General features: G+C 49.4%; 1 protein-coding gene across 2 annotated transcripts in view; it reads left to right on the forward strand.

The window, feature by feature from the left end:
- polrmt (polymerase (RNA) mitochondrial (DNA directed)) overlaps positions 1–22,697 on the forward strand; it is a 47,850-nt gene extending 25,153 nt beyond the window's left edge. For both annotated transcript variants that reach the window (XM_031574435.1, XM_031574436.2), the window contains 6 exons: positions 13,359–13,411; positions 16,947–17,045; positions 17,238–17,310; positions 18,210–18,301; positions 19,332–19,405; positions 21,651–22,697. In XM_031574435.1, coding sequence (XP_031430295.1) covers positions 13,359–13,411; positions 16,947–17,045; positions 17,238–17,310; positions 18,210–18,301; positions 19,332–19,405; positions 21,651–21,700 — 441 coding nt within the window. In that variant the 3' untranslated portion in view covers positions 21,701–22,697. The remainder of the gene's footprint in view (positions 1–13,358; positions 13,412–16,946; positions 17,046–17,237; positions 17,311–18,209; positions 18,302–19,331; positions 19,406–21,650) is intronic.
- The last annotated feature ends 1,632 nt before the right edge of the window (positions 22,698–24,329 follow it).

Below are 24,329 nucleotides of genomic sequence, written 5' to 3' on the forward strand. Positions count from 1 at the left end.
AGAACACGTTCATACCATTTCATTTGTGGAGATGGTTTGCACACTCACAACAATTTTGGTATTTATTAGTGGAGTGAGGAGTGGTCACTATCGACCATAGACAGTAAAAGCTATAGGCCAGTGTTAGCTGGTGGTTTTTATTGTGGTTGGGGTGGTTTTTCATCATGTGGTCTTATTTTCACGATCAGATGTATATTAAATAATATCTGTCTACAGCAATGATTCTGTGCGCCTACAATAAGTTACCGTCAAAAGATTCTGGAGCTCTGCACACTGCTCTGTAATCTTTGGGAACGTCTCCTATTCTGGAATTCTATGGGGAAACAGTAGGCTAGTTACCTAGTGATAGTAGCTAGGTAGCAGTTTAGCCACATATTAACAGATCCCCAGTATGGTAATAGCGAAGAGATGTGCTGTCTGATGTCATAATAATAAGAAACGAAAGCCTAGTTTTCTGTTCTTATCTAAGGCTAGAGACTGTCAATAAGTTAATTTGCTCAGAAAATGAATGTTTGACATTTTAGGTGCTGGCTGATGCATTCATTCGGTCAGCTGTTTTTTGGGGGGGAAACCCGTGTTAAAATAAGTCTCTAAAGTGACTCGTGATCTTTTTGATATCTTTTGTGGCTGGGTATTTGACTGCTACAGTGTAAAAAAAAAAGAAAAGTGTACTGACAGTATGGAAACATGGTAAAATGATTTCATAACATTGAAAAAGACCTGCGAATAAACGGAATAACCGTTCAGGGACACTGTCCAATATTCAAACATCAAAAACGGTTCATATGCACATCACCAGTAATGACCATCATGCTGAATGCCTGAGCGCCACTCCGCGATGAATCAGAATCAGACATGAATCATAACATGAATCATACCAGATTTCTAGGTCTATGGTCAGTATTTGCTGTATTTGCTGTGAAGGCTGTCCAGGGTTGTTATTGGTAATGTAAGTACTCTCACTCCACTCCAAGCCTCAACACAACAGCGTGTCTAATAATAGTCTGTGGCAATGTAGCTTTCCGGTGAAGTCATCAGCATGGTGACGGAGGCGGTTGAGGTTTGCGGTTTCCCCCTCTGATCCGACTCCCAGACCACAGCCCTCTCCTGTCGCTGTCGGCGGGCACTGAAGAGCTACGCGGTGGCGGCGGTGGCGGCGGCGGCGGCTTTGGGTGAAGGAGCCAGAAAGCTGCCACTTTGCCCCCTGTGTGACTCCTAACACCCACGCACACTCACACACGCGCTCACAATCACACTCGCTCTCACACTACTACCTCTTCCTCTTGACCTAAATGAAAAGAGCCTCCCCAGCCTTTTAGGAAAGGTCCTCCTTTGCCTATGGGAGCAAAAGAATGGCACTTGGCAGCTACAGGAAGGGCTCACTCTCCTTCTCTCCACACATATATAAACAGACACACACACACACACACACACACACACACACACACATATATAAACACACACACACCCACGAATGCACACACACACACACACACACACACACACACACACACACACACACACACACGCATGCACACACACACACACACACACAGTCAGCCAGCTCACCCCACCACCCCTCCCCCCTCTGGTTGGCTGTCAGAAGGCATTAGACGGGTGCAGAGAGCACAGCGGTGGTGCTCTGGTGGAGGCCTGGTGGGATGGCTGGGTGGAGAGAGAGAGAGAGGGACTGCTGCTCTCCCCACTCCTGCAGAGAGCAGCTGATAGTGTGTCTGTGTCTGTATCTGTGTCTGCCCACCCCACCACCCCCACCCCCCCATCCAGCGCCCAGCACCTGTCTGGGTGGAGCTCCACATCCAACAGTTCTGAAAGGGGGGGGTTGGTTAAGGCAGCAGGGGCCCTGGTCTGATGGCGAAAACAGCTGGGGGAAACTGCCTTTTCCACCTGGGCGGGTTGTCTGAAAACTCTGTCGATAAATTCAACATTTCGCATTTTGGATGTAGGTGTTCATTCTTCTCTGACAGGGAACATTTGCATGCGCCAATCACAAGCATCGCTGTCCAAGTCTGACTGAACTATCTGGAAAACAATATCACGTTCCTTTTATTGGAAGCGGGCCGCCGTGTGCATACATATTTCTGCATTAGCTAAGAAGCAGGAGCAAGCCTGGGTTATGGGTTATAGAAATGGGTTATAGAAATGAATCTATCTCAGATATCCTCGAAGCTAACACATATTCTGGCAGGCTTTTCAAACTTTTTCAAAGGTTAAACCCCTTGAAAGACTTGAGCGTCTTGGAAAGAGTTGGCCTAATTTGTCCGAATTAAATGTAATGCTCAGTCAGCAGTAAATATCATGCACGATGTAAATACACAATAATGATATTTCTTGTTATTTCAGTTCACATTTGTAGTCTAATTAGACGGAAGCATAAGGAAGCAATTCCGTGCCACACTAGCGCATATCCCACAGAAGCTCAAAAGACTGCAACAGAATGCAGAAAGAGATTCAGGGTGGTCCAGGTGTTCAAATTCTAGAGTATTTTAACACAGGTCTGACAAGCTACAATTACGTGTTAATGAATGTAATTGTTTTGGACAACAGCAGAAGCACTGCAGTTCATTCCTTGTAAAGGCGATCCTGGCTGACACTGTCCAGAATGGTAATCACATCTGATTCTTTCAGTTTAATTGGATTGCTCGACAGTACTATTGGTCGGCTTTACCCAAACCTTCCACTAATGAACTTCAGCCTGACTCTGCCCACGTAGTGCCTTTGATCACACCTTGACCTCTCTCTCTGAAGTATGATCTTTTGCTTCCGTTCCAGCCATTTTGGCCTTAAAACCAGGAGTTACACGCGTGTGGGGTTACACGCGTGTGGAGTTACACGCGTGTGGAGTTACACGCGTGTGGAGTTACACATGTGTGGGGTGCTGATGTGTTTTGGAATAGACAGACTTGGAGTGTGTGTGTGTGCCCATGTATCTCTGTGTGTGATTAAATATACTTGTGTGTGTGTGTGTGTGTGTGTGTGTGTGTGTGTGTTTGTGTGTGTATGTGTGTGTGAGATAATTCAAGTGTGAGCTCATGTGTGAAGTGGTTCGCTGCCCCTTGTTTGACCGGGCTTGTGAACAAAGGACCAGATTTCCATTGCAAATCAAATATCAAGATTTTGCTGCACTTGGCTGAGTCCTGCTCTAACTAAGGTGTGAGTGTGTGTGTGTGTGTTAGTTTGTGTGTTTGAGTGTGAGTATGCAATAGAGCATACTGTTCATATAAATTAAGGATATGGCAGACGGATATCATTGGATGCTCAGGAACTGGCTCTGAATCCTGAATCCTCTCCTCTCCTATCCTCTCCTCTCTCCTTCTCCTCTCCTCTCCTTCCCCCTACTCCTCTCCTCTCCTTCCCCTACTCCTCTCCTCTCCTATCTCCTCCCTTTTCCTCTCCACTCCTATCCTCTCCTCTCCTCTCCTATCTCCTCCCTTCTCCTCTCCTCTCCTCTCCTATCTCTCCTCTCTCCTCTCCTCTCCCTTCCTTCCCCTACTCCTCTCCTTCCCCTTCTCCTCTCCTCTCCTTCCCCATACTTCTCCTCTCCTACCTCCTCTCCTTTCCTTCCTCTCCTCCCTTCTCCACTCCTCTCTCCTCCACTCCCCCCCGGGGTCCCATGTCATTCCACAGGCCTTTTCACAGCCCCTCCCCCGCCGCCCCCCAGGTCCTGGTGGCTCGTCCTCTGTGAGTAATGCTTAATGGCTCCCTAATGGCAGGACCGCCGCTCCGCTCTGCTCTGCTCTGCTCTGCTCTGCTCTGCTCTGGGCTCCACCAACACCGTGCTGACGCAGATGCTGCAACGGCGGTCGTCTGGTCTGAGTGTCTCCTCAACTTCGCTCCGCTCCATTTAGTTTCGATCACGATCATCGCCAGGGTGATGTGACAAGGACAACAGGAGATGGAGGATCTAAGAGCTGTGGGCTTGTAGGTCAGAACATAGCATTCGGATGGATTGGATCAGAGGCTTTTATACCTACCCTCCACGAACACTTCCTAACACGCACGCGCACACACAACACACACACACACACACACACTGGTTGAGTTTATCTTGATAAAGGACTTGTTGATGTTGATGTTAAAGATACACCAACAACAGCACAATCGGGACTGATAAGAGGTAGCTAGTTTTCTAACGGGTGTTTTTGTTAATACATCTGGTTGGCGTCTTACTGTTGCTGATGCCGTTCTTACATTGTCACAGGGCTTTCTGACCCGTATCTCAAACCTGCTCAGTGATTAGCCTGGATGGCTAGTGGGAACAGGTCTGCGTCAGGGGTTTTGTGAGTGTGTGTGTGATGTTTTATGATTGTGTGTGTGTGTGTGTGTGTTGGATGCCTGGAGTCTCTGCCACAAACTTTTGGATCAGCGGGACACTTTTCAATAAGTCTCATCCTGCAGTGCTGGTCAATCTGGAATTCAATTAAAGTCGGCCGTAGGGGGCATCTACTGGTTTGAGCTGATTATTAAAGCCCCCTCGACACCGCCAAGCTTATTATTCCTCCTGATCGCCAATCATAGTCTTTCAAAGATGCGATAATGAGAAAAAAAACTGCATCCCATTACAATCTCAATAGCCACTAGAGTGAGTTTTAATGGGGATTGGATTTGTTGTAAAAGAGAACTAGCCAAAAAAATGGATAATCTATATATCTTTATGGTTATGTTCTAGACGATCAATCATGTGAAATCATCAATGTGTATTTAGTGTGCAGGGGCTGTTGCTACATGTGCTGAGCTTTATTTGAAGTGTGGCACATTTCTATAACCTGCCCAGTCTATAGGCTGTCCTGTGCGTGTATGTGTGCGCACGGCCGGACTATCTGCATGCGGCCCAGTGATTTTGGGTCATTACCTTTTATTGGACTTTTATGGAATTTCTGATGAAGGCCCTCATAAATCAGAGAGCCACGTCTCCTCATGAATTCTTCACCACTTTAATCGCTTTTAATCATGGGCCCTTGGCCCCACCGCCACCGCTTCAGCCACCGCAGCCAGCCAGCGCTCCTCACTGCGCTCCGCAGACGCGGGAGCCGCCAGGCGGTCACCAGCAAATGCCAGGCCAGCAGAATGCATGAGCAGGATTGTGAGCACACAGGTTAGAGAAAATGTGTGTGTGTGTGTTGGCTGCCTACGGTCGCGTGTGTGTGTGTGTGTGTGTGTGTGTGTGTGTGAGTTTGTGTGTTCATGGGGTTTGGCAGTCTGCATTCAGGTGTATTTTGGATGCTTCCCGAGAAAATTCCCAGGCCTAGTTTGATGGCCCTTGGCATGTCCCTGCTCCGGTAACGAAGAGCGGAGTGCAAACTCTTGGCGGGGAATGGATCGGTGTATCTCTGAACAGGCTGCTTGTCATCAGATGGGCCTTGTTTGCCTCTAGGGGGAGTGAGCAGCAGAGGGGAGGGGTGGGATGTGCTTTATTCACACAACCCCTACAAACACACACACACACACGGTTTCTACCAGTGAGTCAACTCCGCTCATCAGCGCTCTCGCAATCCACCATAAATTGTCGCCGTTTCTGAGCCGCGGGCAGGCGACCCCTGGGCTCAAGGGCTCAGGCGTGGCCTGGAGAACACCTCTCCATCTGGGGAGTCGAGACACCTCAGCCCCCTCAGCTTCTATTTTTACCCCTCTTCACATCTCGAGAGGAGCCCCCCTGCCAGGCCCGGGGGGTGTTGACATGTGTGTTGACGGGGGTTGAGAGGGTGTGTGTGTGTGTGTGTCTGTGTGTGTGTCTGTGTGTGTGTAAGTGGTGATGGGAGATTTGCAGGGGGGGCTGGGGGTGTCTGCGTTCTCTCCTGAAAATGTCAGGGCAGGAAGATTAATGCGCCAGCCGTCAGGCTCCGTATTAATCAGCGGCGGGGCCCCCAGACAGCACGTCCGCACATCACGGCCCTCCATCTCTGCCGCCATCAGATCATCAGATCCCGGCCCGATAGCGCCGTTTCATTTCTGCACCCCTTTGATGTACTGCTGCCGTCGTGCCTGGATAATAGCCGGCTCACTCGCCCGCCCGCCCGCCCGGCCGCTCTATATTTATACCTGAGCAGGGTGGTATAAATAGAGTCTTATTTATTTCTTTGTCGATGCGTGAGACTTGTTTACACTCGCGTCTGAGCGGCCGGCCGATGGTAGTGGTTGTGGTGTGAGTGATGGCTGCTGTTTGCTGCACGGCGTCTTCGCCGCGTCTGACCCGACAGCGTTTGTGGCGGTCCGGATGCTCGACGCCGCGGCTGATCTCAGAATGACGTTGAGACATGCAGCAGTGGGGGGTCTGACGGCGGTTCTGTTCTGTAGCGACTACATCGTCATGCTGGCAAGGCCTTTCTGTCTACAGATTGATGCCTATGGCATTTTGTGTGCGTGTGTGTATGTTGCCAAGTGTGTATATGTGACTGATTGCGCGTGCACGTGTATGTGACTGATTGCACGTGCGTGTTTGTGTGTTTTTGTGTGTGTGTGTGTGTGTGTGTGTGTGTGTGTGTGTGTGTGTGTGTGTGTGTGTGTGCCCGTGCGTACACAGCTCAAGTGGGCTGCCAGTAACTGTGGCCTGCACCCTGGCTGATTAGCATAGCATCAGAATGTGGCAAGGCACTCAAGCCGACGCGGCTAAACAGCAGGTGCTGGGAGCGCGACTGGGATGAGAGGCAGGCAGCTGGCCTCTGATGTCTGTGTGTGTGTGTGTGTGTGTGTGTGTGTGAGAGTGAGAGTGTGTGAGTGAAAAGGCCCCGTGCATATGCATGAGAGGCGCTTTGCTAAGGCGTGATTGAATGTGAATAAAACGGCAAAGACAAAGCCAGAAATATGATCAGCGCTGCATTGAGCCGCACATGAATCCTTAATTTTTTGGTCCGGGATCGAGTTAGTGTCTCGAACGAAAGACCTTACTGTTTTTCCTCCGCCTCCTGCAAATCCTTCCTTTGACTGACACTCAGCGAAGCATCGAGGAGAAAGTGAAAGTGCTTTCTGGTTTTAAGGCGGAACGTAACCTTCAAGTACCCTCCCCGAGGGAAAGCTCCAAAAATCCACTTCAGACAGTAGCAGCAGGAGTGGTGAGCTATTTGACAAGACTGAGGTCACCTCCGCCCTTTAATACAATCTCCCTGCCTGTCCTGTCATCAATTCCCCAAACTTCCTCCATCCCTATCATGGGAAATGGGACACTAATTACAAGACGGAGGGTGGGAGAGGAAGACGAAGCACTCGGTCGCTATGCCGCGCTACTGTAAGTAAACAAAAGGCGCAGGAAGAGCGAAGGAGAACAGTTTAATCAGTGACTGCGTCGCCCTGTCTCTGGCTGATTGCGGGAGGAAATTACACCCGAGACCAGGCCCTGGGATGCACATCAATAAGCCTGACTAATGTGATTGTATGCAGCTAATCAGATCGGGGTCACTTTCGCTGGGTTACATTGTTCAGTGTGGGAGGTGTATCAGGTTAAATCTGAAGGGCCGGCTGTTTTTGTTTTTCCGAGCGCGAAACACTTAAGATGTCCTTTTTGCAAAGGGAAATATGATGAGACCAACACCACTGCGAGCAAAACCCAGTGCAGTTGAGCTGGTGGCACCCAGAGGACACCAGTCCCAGCAGAAACACCCCGCCAAGCACTTAATAGTCCTCCCTCCATCACACACACACACACACACACACACACACACTCACTCACACACTCAGTGCTCTCACCTCATCTCCCTAGCCTCCTGCTGAGGTCAAAACAGCACTCCAAAAACACTCCCATCAGAGCTGCCGTGGGCGAAACGTTCACACACAGCGTTGTATTGGGAACCGCACAACGAAAAAATAAGCAGAGGACTGTCCCCACTGTTCAAACCATCCTTTTTATATGACGGGATTATGAAATAATAAATGCCGTTGGAGTTTCAAGGACGCCCCGGGGCGGCAAAAAGGTCAGCGGTGGTCTGGTCTCTCCGGGGGCTCTGCATAATTACACAGTCTTTTACCTAATCCCCGGAGGCCCAGACAGGAGCAATCAATAACCGAGTCGCTGCTCTGCCAGAGTGGCTGCTGCTTGAGAGGCTTGTTCCGAGCAGCGCTGGGCCCAGAGCGAGTCTCAGAGCACTGCCGGGCCGGTGTTTGAGTAATGCTCCCGTCCGTCCAACTCAAATAGCTGCAAGCCAAGCTTCTGTTTGAGTTGTGAAGACCTTTTACATCATGGCGCTACACAGCATTCGCAGTCTGGACGGAAATTAATAGTTTCGTCCAGGACTTGTAATAAAGGAGATTGAATTTGCCACTGGCTTATACACAGCAGCCATTTCATGATGGAAGAGGGTCGCTCTCAAATTGCTTAGGATAAGAAATTGATGGCATGGAATGATTTCGTAAATTGATTTGGTTTTGTTGTTTAACTTGGATTCATTATCTTTGCTTTTTTTCCGTCTTCATTTCAAATGGTTCTGTCCCAAGCCGGTTGGAGTGGATCTAATCGAGCCATTTGCCATCTTTATTGACCCAGATCACTTTCCTAAATGCCTGTTCCTTGGGTGGAAATAATCTTCATGGCAGATACAGGCAGGAACCGACTTTTATTATGCTGCTATTTTAAGACCGTTTTGTGTTTTTTGCAATAAATCATTCTGACCTTCAGGAGTGACCTGAGGCAATTGACTGACAGCTTCCTCATTTGAGGCCATACACGGAGATAGATGGATGGATGAATACATCAGCCTGACTGTAGTCTGTCTGTGCACACCGTTTACCAACAGAATACCGAACAGAATTTGCAGCCCTCCCCACAAGCTTCTCTGCTGATGTTATTACCCCTTGTCAAGTCAAATTTAGGTACTAAGCCAAGCGCCACCCTGTAGGTAGAGCAGAAGGATGGAACCCATCCCCAAGACTTTACTTGGCTGGTACTCCTCAGTTTCTGTGTGTGTTTGTGTTTCACGGTTTCATGAAGATGAGGAGTGCATCTGTCCTGACTTGAGCTGTCATATCGGAGGCTGGGAGGCAGCGCACACGTCAAGTTATGTGTTCACTGACGAGCGCCAGGGAGGCCAGATCCTGTGTTCAAAGCCACGCTTGTCGCTCGTCGAGATAACGGCTGCTTGCGATGCATACATTAGGCGCCATGCCAGGGTGGTTGGCTCTCCTACTGAAAGATGGCTGTCTTTGCCTCAATCAGTGCACACTGCCCGGGCGCTTTTGACTCCTCTGTGATGATAAGATTACGGGATGACGTCACTATCCATGAAGAGGTCACCCCTGATAAGATGGCAATGAGGAGGAGTCATGGGTACCACACTGGCGAGAAGACAGGGGAGGAGTTGCCCCCAGAGGGGAGTCAGTATCAGTTAGTCAGCTCTCTTTTGGGAGTACCAGCAGTCTCTCCCATGTTGCCGTGGGAGGACGCTAACAGGAAGAGGATGAAGCCCACCTCATCAGTAGCACTAGCGCCATACGTTATGCATTGACACGGTTGATCGGAGCTCCATGCTAATGCTTTTGAATTCTAGCTTTGCTTCATCAGCCATAACGCACTGATTTATGCTGTGGGGTTATTGGATGAAGTCCACTAGTTTCATCACTGTATCCTCACGTCATTCTCTACCTTGTTAAGAACTGACGGAATTCCAGTCGCAGCTCTACACTAGTAGCCTGGATACCAGACCGGACTTAGCCCCGCCCACAACATTTGAAGTCGGGAAGTTCGGTTCGGTGTCGCTCCGTTGGGGAGAAATTATCTCCGGACAGAAATTGCCGGACCAATCAAATTGTCAAGGCGGGCTTTATACGATGATGGACAGATGATCAACAGTAACGTAATCAACACACGGGTTGAATTCGTTTTCAACAAACATGGCTGCCGCTGGAGAGCTGAAATGTATAGATTCGAGTCCATTTAGACATTGACAGAGCATTCATTTTGAAAGAGGAACAGAGAAACGCGATCAAGGCATTTGTCAATCGAAAAGATGTTTTTGCCTTCCTTCCTACGGGATCCGGTAAAAGTTTAATTTATCAGCTGGCCCTGGTCACATACTACGTTGTTCTGATTGGTTGTAGGTAACCAATTGAGCGAAGAGGCATTTTTTCTCCTGGTTCGGTTGAAACACGCCCCATAATCACAGCCCAATGGAGTGGTATCAAACTCATATTCTGACTAGAATTATGAGTATGACATCGTCAGGCTACTACACTAGATCACCCAGGTCGAAATAAATGTAATGAATGACCAAATGATCGAAATCATGCAATTGTATTATAAAAGCAGCAGCACAATTTAGGCCCATCGGTCTGAAATATAGCACAGGTTCAGGCAATGAAGTCACTTTGCAACATCAGCCCTAGCTGTGTCTGTGGTTAATCATTGCCCCTCGGGTATTAGCGCATGTCCTGCTTGTGCAGGGGGGAGCAGACAATCAGGCTTATTAACAGGTTAAATCCTCCTTGACCCCCACCACCCTCCCTCAAGGCTCAACCTCCCATGTCCTCTGGCTCGTCTCGTTGGCCTAAATAGTTCAGTGCCTAATGGGGCCTAATAGATTCATCAATCACTGTGATTAATGGCCACCTGTGGTCAGCATTTCTGTCAAGTCATCACACACGGGCCCAGACCCGGGCTGCCCACGCGACCGCATTGAATCATTTACATTTAGTCATTTAGCAGACGCTTTTGTCCAAAGCGACGTACAAGGGAGAGAACAGTCAAGCTAAGAGCAATAAAAAACATGGGCGACAGTGGTACAGGAGGTAGAGAAGTCGGTTAGTAATCAGAAGGTTGCTAGTTCGATTCCCTGTCGAAGCGTCCTTGAGCAAGACTCTGAACCCCTAATTGCTCCTGATGTGCAGTGTGCCATCAGTGTAAATGTAAAATGTGTATACATTGTAAGTCGCACATATGTAAGTCGCTTTGGATAAAAGCGTCTGCTAAATGACTAAATTAAATTAATTAAACATGGTGTAACAATAAATAGTACTAGTACATAAGAATTAGAAAAACGACCTAGAAAGGAAAAAGAAGTGCAGGAATGTAACTGCTAAAGTGCAAGTTAAGCGCTAGTCAGGTGCCAGTTAGGAAGGGAGGTGCTCTCTGAAGAGTTGGGTCTTCAAAAGCTTCTTGAAGGTAGAGAGGGACGCCCCTGCTCTGGTAGTACTAGGCAGTTCGTTCCACCAACGTGGAACTACAAATGAGAATAGTCATGAGAATCATGTCATAAGGGGCCAGAACCCCCAGAACCCCAGCTCTCTCCACCCTAGGCCACCCTAGCTCCACACACACGGGCCAGGACTCAGGCTCTCTCCACCCTAGGCCACCCTAGCTCCACACACACGGGCTGGGACTCAGGCTCTCTCCACGCGGCCACCCTAGCTCCACACACACGGGCCAGAACCCCAGCTCTCTCCACCCTACGCCACCCTAGCCCGTCACACACACGGGCCGGGACTCAGGCTCTCTCCACGCGCCACCCTTGCCCGTCACACACACGGGCCAGGACTCAGGCGCTTTCCACGCGCCACCCTTGCCCGTCATACACCGCCTCCACCTCCCCGGCCCTCTCACCTCCCTCCCCTCTGATGTAGTTTTCCTCCCAGTGCTCTTATGCTCTGATGTGGTTCTCCTCCCAGTGCTCTTATGCACGGCTTAGTCCCAGTTTTTCATGCGTTCACCTTGAGCTCTCTTGGGTATTCTTCCACCGGGGTGTATGTATGTATGTATGTATGTGTGTGTGTGTAATGTGTGTGGACAGGTGTGCATATGCACTAGTTACTTATGGGTGAGTGTGCTTTTCCGTGAGCTTATTTCTCTGTCTTTGTGAATGGTCTTTAGGTGAGTGTGTGTGTGTGTGTGTGTGTAATGTGTGTGGACAGGTGTGCATATGCACTAGTTACTTATGGGTGAGTGTGCCTTTCTGTGAGCTTTATTTCTGTGTCTTTGTGTATGTTCTTTAGGTGAGTGTGTGTGTGTATGTGATTTGGCTAGTTGTGTGAATGTGTGTGTCTGTTTTTGGTGAGTGTGGTGTGTTCGTGTACAGGTTTGTGTATGTGTGTAGATTGTTGTTTACAGGTTAGTGTGTTTGAGTGTGTGTGTGTTTGTTTGTGATTTGTTGTGTATAGATGTGTGTGTGTGTGTGTGTGTGTAACTGTGTGTTTGTGATTTGTTGTGTATAGATGTGTGTGTGTGTGTGTGTGTGTGTGTGTGTGTGTGTGTGTGTAACTGTGTGTGTAACTGTGTGTGTGTGTGATTTGTTGTGTATAGATGTATGTGTGTTAAGGTGTTTGTGTGTGTGATTTGTTGTGTGTGTGTGTGTGTGTGTGTGTGTGTGAGAGAGAGAGAGAAAGAGAGAGACTCTGAGGACTAATCTCCTCAGTAATGGGCTTCAGGAGCCCAGGGGTCTGACAGGTCGGATGTGTCTGCGAGTCAGTCACACAGGAGTAATGGCTCCTCTAGAGTCACCTATTCCACCCTGGTCACACTCATCTCCACTGAGTCAATTCACCCAGGCTGCATCACCCACCCACCCCTCCCCTGCTTCTCACCTCCTCGCCTCCTCACCTCCTCGCCCCCTCCCTCACCTCCTCACCTCCTCACCCCCTCCCTCCCTCGCCTCCTCACCTCTTCGCCCCCTCACCTCCTCGCCCCCTCCCTCCCTCGCCTCCTCGCCCCCTCCCTCCCTCACCTCCTCGCCCCCTCCCTCCCTCACCTCGCCCCCTCCCTCCCTCACCTCCTCGCCTCCTCCTCGCCTCCTTGCCTCTTCAGGAACCCTCCAATTTACTGACGCCCTCAAAAAACCCTTTGTGTGTGAAAAGCTGTGAACACAACACATCAGAAACAGTCCCCTGTCCCATTAAAATGTCTGTCACACGTCGTCTATGCCGGGGAGAATCTGATCAGTGGGGAGCACTTGTAGGTCAATAAGGAATATTAGGAAAGACAATGGGATTGATTTTGTTTTCTTTTTTCTGTCAATTCATTTGAAAGGGTGACACAAACCTGTAACCAGTTCGTGCTAGAAATTAATCTTTGGAGCGTAGAAATAGATTATTGTAGCTCTATAGAAAAAAGGAAAAGGAGATGTGTTTTTTTGTTGTTGTTGTTGGTCCCTCCTGGTTTTGCTGTGATTCTTTTTTTTTTTACTGATTAAGATGTTTAAGAGTTTCTGCTGGTCTTGACCAAAGTTTAATTTGATGTGTTTCAACACCAATTAGTCCTTTTATAATAAGCCTCCGCCAACCTAAAGCCTTTTCTCTAAATTTGAATAGAAACTTTGAATCCGTTCACGCATCGCATGACGTGACCATGTTTCCTTAGATTCTTTTGTCGGATGATTTATTTATTTATTTGTTTGTGTGTGTGTGTTTGTGTTCCCTCTCTCCCACAGCTGAAGAGTAACATCCAGTTCCTGAGTCTTCAGATCAACCATGATGCCAGCCAGTAAGTGCCTCTCCCAGTATCTCCCAATCCCCTCTGCAGTCTGAAGGCCTTCATCTCCGAGTGGCCTTGGCCCCTCTCTCTTCCATAGGCACTGCTCCACTGTTCCACTGCAGGAACCCGGTTCCCTCCCCAGGTGTTTACAGGAAGGGCCCCCTTATCAGCCCTTTCAGCCTTTCTGACTTCATTGTGGTGCAGTAATGAAGCCTGATATTTAATTTATTTTTATTATGGCACAATAAAATAATGATATATTTCTCCAGCGGCAGCACCAACATTAGACCATTAAACTGGAGATTTTCTAGATAATGTCAGGATAACCTCAAGGTCGAGTCGACAGTTAAATATTGATTAATGAATATACCAGCACCACTATCCTTAATTGAAGCCCATATTTCAGTTGATGTGTTCATTCAGTGACTGTCACCTCAAAAAGCTGACTGTGTAAGCTATCATTTATTTAGCTGTACTCACCGCGTAACCTTTGGTAAATCTTGCTGGTTTTCAAAATGGCACTTGTTATTGTTGTTGTTGTCGTCTTACACTCACGTCGTGTTTAACTGGTAAGCGTCAACCATCTCTGCAAGCACCACCCAGCAGTTTCAGGGCCGCACAGAAGTACCTAACATGGAGTAGGTACTTATCCTACAGTGGAAAACCGCCAGGCTTGCAAGTTCCTGCAGTGGAAAAACACCTCATTTTAACCACCACCACACAGAACCACCACGTCACGTGACTCACCTTCTTCAAGTCGCCTACCGTATTAATAATTGTAAACTGCTGGATTTCCTCTCATGGCCTTGGGTAGTTGTGTCTAGATCTAAGCCACTGTTGTCTAGTGGCTATTTGTCATCTGAGAGATCAATGACCCCCCCCCCCATATTGTAGGAGGCGTCTCGTGACCCTTGACCCTCAGTGCCGTAGATCGTGGAGTGTGGGGAGAGGATGTGGTGGCGGTGGTGGTTGTGGTGGCGGCGGCAGAAGATATGGGGGTGGCAGCGGCGTGCTACGGCACACTGATCACCGGCGGCCAGGAGCAAGCCACACAGACGCCTCAGCTGGAGGCTGGCATTTGTGCTGAAATGTCACTGGTGAATCTGCTGTGTCATTTACACTGGTGAGGCCAAGCCCAGCAATACCAGATGAGATGAGCAGAAATGAGATATGCACTCGAAGATTTGCTTGAGTAAGCTGCTAACAGTGTCGGCTGCACTGAATCACATAACTGACTTTTGTGGAAAATGTGCATTTTCTGTTTAGTTTTTTTTTTTTTGGCTGTGCAGATGAACTGATTTTGTCTTTGAACAATATTGTGTTCAATTATTCAAGGAGTACTCTTTTAAATGGAGTTGCTGTCGCTGGCTGGCGTTCTGTGGTAAAATAAAGCATTCATCTCTGTCCTGGTTTTGGGAGTTGGTGCGGCGGCGTTCTTGTCCGGCATCCACCTGCAGCTGACGCCGTGGCCCCCGCAGAGACCAGCCTCGCCGCCACTCAGCAGAAAAGGCTCCTACTCCTCCCAACAAACCCAAGAATAGCTCCATCGAGCTGCAAGGCAGAGAAACTCCAAAGTCCCCTAGACAATCTCTCTCCTCCACCCCCACCTCCCTCTGAGCTGAACTAGTCATTTATTCACTGGTTCGTTCACACTCTCTCGTTCTCTCGTTCTCTCTCTCTCCCTCTCCTTACAGGATTCCCAAACGGCACTAGGCGCCTGGTCGTATCTCCCCAACATTAGCCAGTACCATTTGGTCTGGTGTGGAGTGATTTAAAGAGCACTTATGACAAGAGTCAGTCTCTCACACCGATACGGGGGGGCCGTCAGGGCCAAAAAGATAGACGCCACCCATGACTGGAATGGCTAAGACAGGACTCACATTAGCGGGCGGTGTGGTGCTGACAGGGGGAAAGCCTCCACTCCAGCAGCGCACCAGCCAGCCGTCTGAAAGCCCCGGGCTCGAGTGACAGCTGCCTGCTTCCCTTTGACATCCTTCCCCTGCTCTGGCTGACTCGCATCCAAGCAACGGGGAGGCAGCCTCCACTCTCATCCCCATCCCACCCCACCCCACCCTAACACCCTCCCCTCCCCTCCACACTCATCCCCACCCCACCCTAACACCCTCCCCTCCCCTCCACACTCATCCCCACCCCACCCTAACACCCTCCCCTCCACTCTCATCCAACTTCCCACCCCACCCCACCTCACCCTAACACCCTCCCCTCCACTCTCATCCCCATCCCATACCCACCCCACCCTAACACCCTCCCCTCCACTCTCATCCAACTTCCCACCCTCCCCCAACAACCTCCCCTCTCATCCCCATCGCATCCCTCCCCCAACACCCTACCCCTCCCCTCCCCATCCAACACAACCCTAACACACTCCCCTCCCTTCCGTTCTCATCCCTATCCCCCCCCCCCCCCCCCCCCCCTGTCAAAAGCTGTAGGCGCGCTGTCGCATGAGATGTGTGCGGATGTCCTCCAAGCACACGCAACATCGCAGCGTGCCACAGCAAACAAGCACGCGATAGGGGAGGGACTGGTGAGGCTGCCCGATTGAATGACAGCGTCTTCATTAAGATTTGCACAATATTGCCATGATTGTTATCAGTCAGCTGTAGTTCCTGTCGTGGGATGGTATCTACAGTCAGCCCCTAGATGGGGCTTCTAACCAGGAGAGTTGTGTCTTTTGGGAAACCCCTCTGACGGTGACACAAGGGGGTTCATAAGAGACGGCGGAGCTGATTTCGCACGTCAAGCTGAAAGCCGTTAGCGTCCGAGCCCCTGGAGAGCAGCGCAGCGCGTCGCCTCACCTCCCGTTAGCGTCCGATCCCCTGGAGAGCAGCGCAGCGCCTCACCTCCCGCTCCAGTGATTGACTGCTCTGCTCAGGCATGCCTCCACAGCACACTGGGGAACAGAGATGATGGCTGAATGTGTGCTTCCCAACGTGTCCGGTCCGTTACCCTGCTCCGCATCCTACCCCACTGACGAGCCACTCAGGGAAGGGCTGTTTGGCCTAGATGCCGTGTAGCAAGACCTAATGTGGACTCGTATTGCAGATTATGTATGGCGTAATAAATATTTAAGTACATACATGCATAAATATATCAATATGGGATATAATGCATCATTACGCTGCTTCAGAATTTACATGCCACAAAGCGAGGGGATGCCTTTATTTTTGGTTCCTCTGCTTTGAAGCGAGGGCTATTGTAATCCAATGAGTGTGAAGCATGTCCTCACCTTTAAGGCCACATTAGTCACCCTAATTTGAGCAGCACTGTGTTGTTGGCGTGCAGTTATTCATTTAGCGCGAGCGCAGCCTTACAGTGATGCATGAGGGCCAGCTCGACAGGTAGTGGGGGGGGGGGACAGGGTCGGCTCAGGCCTTAATTAGGCCTCATGTGTCTAATGCTTCTTTTCCTGCTTTTCGCCTCTTCTCCTCTCCTCTTTCTTATTGTTTTGTTTCTCCGCGCTTCTCCATTCATCTTGTCTTCTCTTTCTCTTCTTTTCTCTCCCGTCCGCTCTTCTCTTTCACAGGAGACCAGACACAGTGAAGCAGAAGAACGCCTTCCCTCCCAACTTCATCCACTCGCTGGACTCCACGCACATGATGCTGACGGCCCTGTACTGCTACAGGTGAGGGCACGGGCACAGGCACACAGAACAGGTCAAATGTCGCCCAGTCCAGTCCATACATCATACATTCTTAAGTCTCCTTGGGAATAGAGGTCAATGACACCGGTCACTGTGGAGTGAAGAACAGACAGGAGGCAAAAGCTCAGTATTTTACACATTGTCTGATCCATCTGTGGTCTGTTTCCTTTACAGCCGGGGCCTCACTTTCGTCTCCGTCCACGACTGCTTCTGGACACACGCTGTTACCGTCGGCACTATGAACCAGGTACGCTAGAACATTCCGCAACATTCAGGACGGTCTGCATGTTAACCTCACACAGTGTTTCTGCTTAGCAGTCCCCGTCGCCAGTCACGAAGCTGTCATGAACTTCTGGCATTTTTGGCATTTCCCTGAAATAACAGAGAGAGAGGCCTCTCCAGCTGACATGGTGTCATCTGGTGCTGGGGAAGTCATTCATTACTCCCAGGTCTGTCAGTCAAACACTGGCTGGGTTCTTCAGTCTCATCTAAATCCCACTCATAACGTCTTTTTTAAAAACAAAACATGGGTGAGGTTAGCTTTGACACATTTTTTTTATTTAGGGCCTTAAAAAGGTCTCTGTAATTCTGAAGTAATTATCGCATATTCTAGAAGAGTCTCTCTGCATCGAATCTGTCTTTTATGCATTAAATGGACGACTGAACACAAAGGCTCTGCCAGGGCCTGACTATAAATAACTGGACCAGGACCACAGAGGCCTCACGACAAGAGGTCCAATTTGAACCCCACAGTCTGGTCTTGTTCCTCTGGCACGCTCAAACCCCCTAATGAGCAGCAGTGTGTGATCGCTCTATCAGTCACTCACACTCTCCTCTCCTCCTTTCAACCGTAAATCATGTCTGCGGCTCAGCAGCTGCTCTTCTGCTCCTTTCTTCTCCATCCCTTCATCACTCCGTCTCCCCTTCTCTAAGGTGTTCTTTTGTTTTGGAGAGGCTTCCCTTGACGCACCTAATTCTGCAGCACACAGAGCTGCGTGTGTGTGTGTGTGTGTGGGTTGGAATGGTGCATATGACAGAGAAGCAGTAGGCTGAGATGTGCAGGTTAAGTTGTAAGTTAGAAGGAGGAGGATGAACCTGGGGATCTCATTTCTTTTTTTTCTTCCTTTTTTCTCTTGCTGTTGGCAGGTGTGCCGGGAGCAGTTTGTGGCCTTGCACAGCCAGCCGATCCTGCAGGACCTGTCCAAGTTCCTCCTGGAGAAGTACTGCTCTGAGCATCCGTGAGTCCCCGCCTCCCCACGCTTCCAGAGGCCACGCAGGCTCCAGACAACAGCTCAGGCTTTATTAGAGAGCTGAGCTGAGCTGAGCAGACTGCGTGCGACTGGCTTTTTATTATAAATATGCATGTGATAACGCTGAGTGGGCTATGAGTCAGTCATTTTCTAAAAGAAAGCACTTTTCAAGCAAAGAATGTTCCTGTAGCTGGTGAAAGCCAGGTGCTAAAAGACCAAGGTCATGTGTTCATTTGAAAGGGAGCACACATAGTGATAAATTGTAGGTCGCTTTGGAGAGAATTGTCTTCCGAATGAATAGACGTGAATGTATTGCCTTCAGAATGAATAGATCTAAATGTATTACCTTCAGAATGAATAGATGTAAATGCATTACCTTCAGAATGAATAGAAGTGAATGTAGATTGCACACATAGTATGCACTGTGTGTTGGCAATAGGGTGGTCTTGTGGAGGGGTAAGTACTTTTTAAAAGGCTAGCCGTTTTTTCTGAGGAATGTACGTGTGCAGCCTGTCAGTCTGTACGTCCTTCCAGGTGAATTTATGTACAGGAAGCAGCTAACAAGGGTTTAATTGGGCCCCTAAGGGGCCCAGCATCTCCCTCCTGCGCTGGGCTCCACCGAAGTCATTAGGCGGGAGAGGAGGCACAGGGAGGAGGCGCCTGGGGATGAAAGCTCACTCCTCTGCCCTTAACCTGGGCAGAAAAAGCCTGAGCACTCAGACCTGTGCCTGATTGAAAAACACTGACACTAACACTCTTCCTAACGCTCTTCCTAACACTCCTCCTAACGCTCTTCCTAACCCCTTCCTAACACTCTTCCTAATGCTCTTCCTTTCACTTTCAAACGATTTTAAAAGCAGCCTAAGCACTCAGACCAGGACACGATTCAAAAACGGCTCGAACGGTCTTCCTAACTATCTCTTCTCTCTTTCAAATGATAAAAAAAAAAAAAAAAGATTTGAAACCCCTCCCTCCGACTGTCTCCTAACTGTCCCTCTCTCCTTTGCTTGTTTTGAAGGGCCGAGAGGAAGAACAAGAAGTTCATGGAGTACTGGAGGATGACTCAGCTCCTGGGCAGGGTGCCTCAGACAGGTGAGGGGCCTCGCATCAGTGGGGGGGTTTGGAGGGACACGGAGGGTAGTTGAATGGGGACGGGGCTGTTCTCTGCGTCAGCGTTGATTCACAGGTCATTAGTGTAAACATGATTGTGGTTCTTATGCATCTGCCAGCGTTTGACACTACACCACTATACATGTGTCTAGTGCACTGACTCAAAGGACACTACACCACTATACATCTGTCTGTCCAGGCTGCCAGTGTGGTGGGATGAAATGGAAGGCATAGTCGTGAGGGGTCCTTAATTATTATTAATTAATATAGTTAATTATGTCCACATTTATAGTTGTCTCAATTTCTAAGTCTAAAGTTATCTTACTAAAGTGTCTTAAATCACCTGCCTGTGAGGCCTCAGACCTGTGGAGACACTGTTTAATGAAGCAGGGCTACCTGTCCAGCCTTCTACAGCTGTACAGATCAGAGCATTCCCATCTCTCCACCGCTCAGAGCTGAAATCCCTTCTTCTTCTGCACTGGCCTACTGGACACTTGGGTGCAGTAGGAGTGAAGTGAGCCTGTGTGTGTGTGTGTGTGTGTGTGTGTGTGTGTGTGTGTGTGTGTGTGTGTGTGTGTGTGTGTGTGTGTGTGTGTGTGTGTGTGTGTGTGTGTGTGTGTGTGTGTGTGTGTGTGTGTGTGTGTGTGTGTGTGTGTGTGTGTGTGTGTGTGTGCATGAGTGTGTGTCAGGCGAGGGGAATCTGAGAGCGTAGCCTGCTCATCTGATGGGGGGGGGGGGGGGGGGGTGTTCTGCATTAATGAAATGGTCTCTCAGACTGCCTTTTGCTTAAGGTGTGTGTGTGTGTGTCTTGCTAGAAGTCTATGTGTGTGTAAGTGTGTGTGTGTGTGTGTCTTGCTAGAAGTGTGTGTGTGTGTGCGTGTGTGTGTGTCGCTTGAAAGCCTTTGTGTGTGGGTGTGTGTGTGCGTCTTTGTGTGTGTGTGTGTGTGTGTGTGTGTACAAGTTTGTGACCGTGGCCCTGCTGCACCCAGGGCTCTAGCCCACTCTCTCAGCATTCCCAGCAGACTCCACCAGCATACCGATCCCTGGCCACAGATACACCATCGCCTCCGTCAGCATACAGATCCCTGGCCACAGATACACCATCGCCTCCGTCAGCATACAGATCCCTGGCCACAGATACACCATCGGCTCCACCAGCATACAGATCCCTGGCCACAGATACACCATGACAAAGGCCATCGGCTCCGTCAGCATGCAGATCCCTGGCCACAGATACACCATGACAAAGGCCATCGGCTCCGTCTCTGCAGTCTGACAGCCATCGCCACAATGGAGACTGAGAGGAGAGGAAGGGACATGTCTGTGGGAGACTCCATACAGTGTGGCTGCATTAGCAAATCATGACATCCTCACAAATACAGACATCCAGGCTGACGATCCAGGCACTAATGTGGCGATGGGATTTTACTAACCACACCTTTCAACTGACCTATAAGGCACTTACACACACACCAACACAGAAAACCGACACATCCGTTTCTTGTCCATCGAATTATACTGTGGTTTTAACAGTAGTGTTGCCAGACACTGAAAACCCTGTCCTCTCCATCTGAATCTCATGTGAACTCTATCTGCTCCATCAGTGTTCATATGCGCAGCAGCACTCCTCCATCCACTCGCTCGTCTCATATTCTCTCTGCTCTGCATAGAGCTTGTCTTTCAGACACACACACGCACACACACACACACACACACACTCATTCATACCATAAGGTAGTTCCGTACAGTATCCTTCTTTATGGAGGCGAGCCACGGGCCCACATGACAGTCTCTTGACGTGAGGAGAGCATGTTTCCCTGGCTACTGACTCTCCCTGCTCCATCGTCTCCCCACCATCCCGTTTGATGGAGCTGTCAGTGGAGTATGCGGAGCTGCGCGACAAGGCCAGTCTCCAGTGTCATGTTTCTCGCGCGGAAGCCCACGTAATTGAACTGGGCCGAGATTCAGCTGAAAGGCCAGCCGCTTATGGAGCCGAGGCGAGTGTGGATGAGGGGAAGTTATAGATGAAATGACTTACTGGCACAGTGAAGGCAGCTCTTGCAGTACAAAGACAAATAGAGAACTGCTGTGGTCAAAATAACATTGAGGTTTTGTGAGTTGTTTATAAACGTTATATGTTCTTTTTTTCATCTGTGCTGTATCACCGGTTGTTGTTGTTGTTGTTGTTTTCGAGGCTGAACGACTCTCTTCTCTCTTTCTCGTTTAGGTGATTTCAATCTGGATTGCGTGAAGGAGTCCACTTACTTCTTTAGCTGAGAGGGGAGCTGGATGAGGGTGAGAAAGATCGTTGGGATTGATTGACAGGGCAGGGGGGCGTCTCCTGCCATCCGCAAATCGATCGGGGATCACACAGACCCTAGTGAAAGCCTCGTGGACGAGGCGGACTCATGAAACCAGTGCCTCACAAGATTGCCCCTGACTGCCCTCTGACTGTGCAACTGTAATTCTGTCACTTCCTCAGAGGCTTTGATGTGTGTGTGTGTGTTTTTATATATATATGTGTGTGTGTGTGTGTGTGTGTGTGTGTGAGAGAGAGAGAGAGGGTGTGTATGTGTGACTACGCATTCTTTATGGCATGCATACATGCACATGCTCGTGAGGACAGCAGCTGCTTTGGGAGTTGTTTTTTTTCCATCTGTCGACCTGCTTAACTTCCCCATCCCCCCCAAACATGAGCAGCAGCAGTGGGATGAGGTGTGGGGGTGGGGGTGGAGTAAGGGCGTGCGATCCTCAGGTGAGCCGGGGGCGGCTCAGTGGCGGTGTGTAGCCATGTGTGTAGCCATGTGCGTTCCCAGCGGGACTCTGATCGGCTCGGCCCTGCGACCTCACCAGCGCCGGGGCGATTAGCCGCGTGACGCCGCCGGCTCCCATCGATCCACAACCAGCCGGGAGTCCCATACCCATCCTGACATTTCCAGCCAGGAGTAGAGAGAAGGGGAGGCCTCAGGAACACAGGCCCACTCTCCCAGCCAGCCGGCCGGCCAGTTACTGTACGTTTGTTAGTTAGTTACTTTGTCAGTCCGTCTCACTGAAACTTCCCTGCATCTGTGAAGAAGAGGTACTCAAGTTCAGAAGCACTCTGACGAAACTGATAACTGAAAGCACTTCATTGGAAACATTTTATACATTTTTTTTTTATGTTGGTCCATACCATGGAGATATATTTCGAAGTGGAAGAATGTGTACGTCGGTTATAATGTGTTGTGCTAATTATACATGATGTAAAAAAAAAAATAAACAACGATAATAAAAAGACATTTTTGTGGTGGGTTCATAGTTTCGCAGCTTCCAATGCAGGTTCACCTCCGTTTCTTCAGTGGAGAAACTTCAATATCATGTTTAGTTCAAACACTGGCAGTGAGTCTGTCTGTGGGTCTGTGATTCAATATCATGTTTAGTTCAAACACTGGCAGTAAGTGTGTCTGTGGGTCCGTGATTCAATATCATGTTTAGTTCAAACACTGGCACTAAGTGAGTCTGTGGGTCTGTGATTGCTCTTTTGATCCTTGTGCATCAGCCGGCTATCAGGAAAAGATTAGCGCTGGTCTCGTGTCAGCACAGCGTCCTTCAAATCTCCACGTCGAGCCACAAACTAATCAGTGGTAATGGCTTCGAGTGGGAGTTTCTATTTACCTGCCTTTTGATAAGAACAGCCCACTCAGCAACCACACAATCGTTTCTAGCCCCGGGGGGAAAAATGTGGTCGCTTTGCTGCACCTGCTGTAGGGGTCTCCACCTGCAGCACATACATAACCTCTCACCCCCTCAGCCACAGGAGGCGGAGGAGGAAGAGGAGGAGGAGGAGGGCCTCTCTTCTGTTGTTCCTGGGCTCGGTGAGAAAGCGAGTAGGATGTTAAGCTCTGCAATCAATATCACTGACTCATGCAGGTGCCAATCAGGCTTGAGCCGCTGAGGGGTTCCCTCCCTAACCCCCCCTCCCCCATCCTGTGCCTGTGAAGACCTGATGCAGTGGGGAGTGATGTCTGCTGCGTTGGTTGGAGAAGAAGGGAGGCTCTGGAGACTAGATTAAGTGGTGTTCAGTCAATGGAAGACTCTGGATGGTATTGCTTTTCTCCCCTCCGGAGTGCAGCGCTGGAGATATTTAATGGTGAGGAAAGGGAAGAGACTGAGAGCGTCTGTGTGGGAGGTACAAAACCACCCCAAAAAACACACCAGGAAGAGCAGTGGTGTGATTAGAGTAAACATCCCGAAATATTTGAAAACGTGGAAGGGATGGAGGCAGCTATTGATCTTTCTGCCTGGCCAAGGGGCAGTGTTCCCTTCCTCCCCCCCCCCCTCAGTATAAAACAGTGGGGCGGTGGTAATAATGTGTCTGTATGCATCAAGTCAGAAGTGTGACACTGGAATGGAGGGAGAGAAACTTTGGCAGCTTGTGTTGCTTGCATGGCTACACAAGTCATTCCCACCAAATGGAGCTGGCTGATTAGGGAGTTAAACTGTGTGTGTGTGTTTCTGTGTGTGTGTAAGTTTGTGTGTGTGTGTGTTTGTGTGTGTGTGTGTTTGTGTGTGTATGTTGGCTTGTACGCCTTTGTGTGTATGTGTAAGAGCAAGAGAGAGGGTATGTGTGAATGTTTGCATGGCATGTATGCCTGTGTGTGTGTGTGTGTGTGTGTGTGTGTGTGTGTTTACCTTGAGAGAGAGAGAGAGGGTTTGTGTGTGTGTGTGTTTGCCCTGCTTGCTCTCCGCTTCATGTCCTTCACCCTTAGTGAGATGATTTTCTGTGCCCGTATTCTGCCTTCAAGAGCTCTTTTGTGTGCTATTCAGCAGACCTTTACCGTGTCAATTACTATCTCAGCCTCTCTCTCTCTCTCTCTCTCTCTCTCTCTCTGTTTTTCCCACGTTTCTTTGGCAAATAGCTTTTATT

Source organism: Clupea harengus, chromosome 10 (assembly GCF_900700415.2).
Source record: "Clupea harengus chromosome 10, Ch_v2.0.2, whole genome shotgun sequence".
Lineage (NCBI taxonomy): Eukaryota > Metazoa > Chordata > Actinopteri > Clupeiformes > Clupeidae > Clupea > Clupea harengus.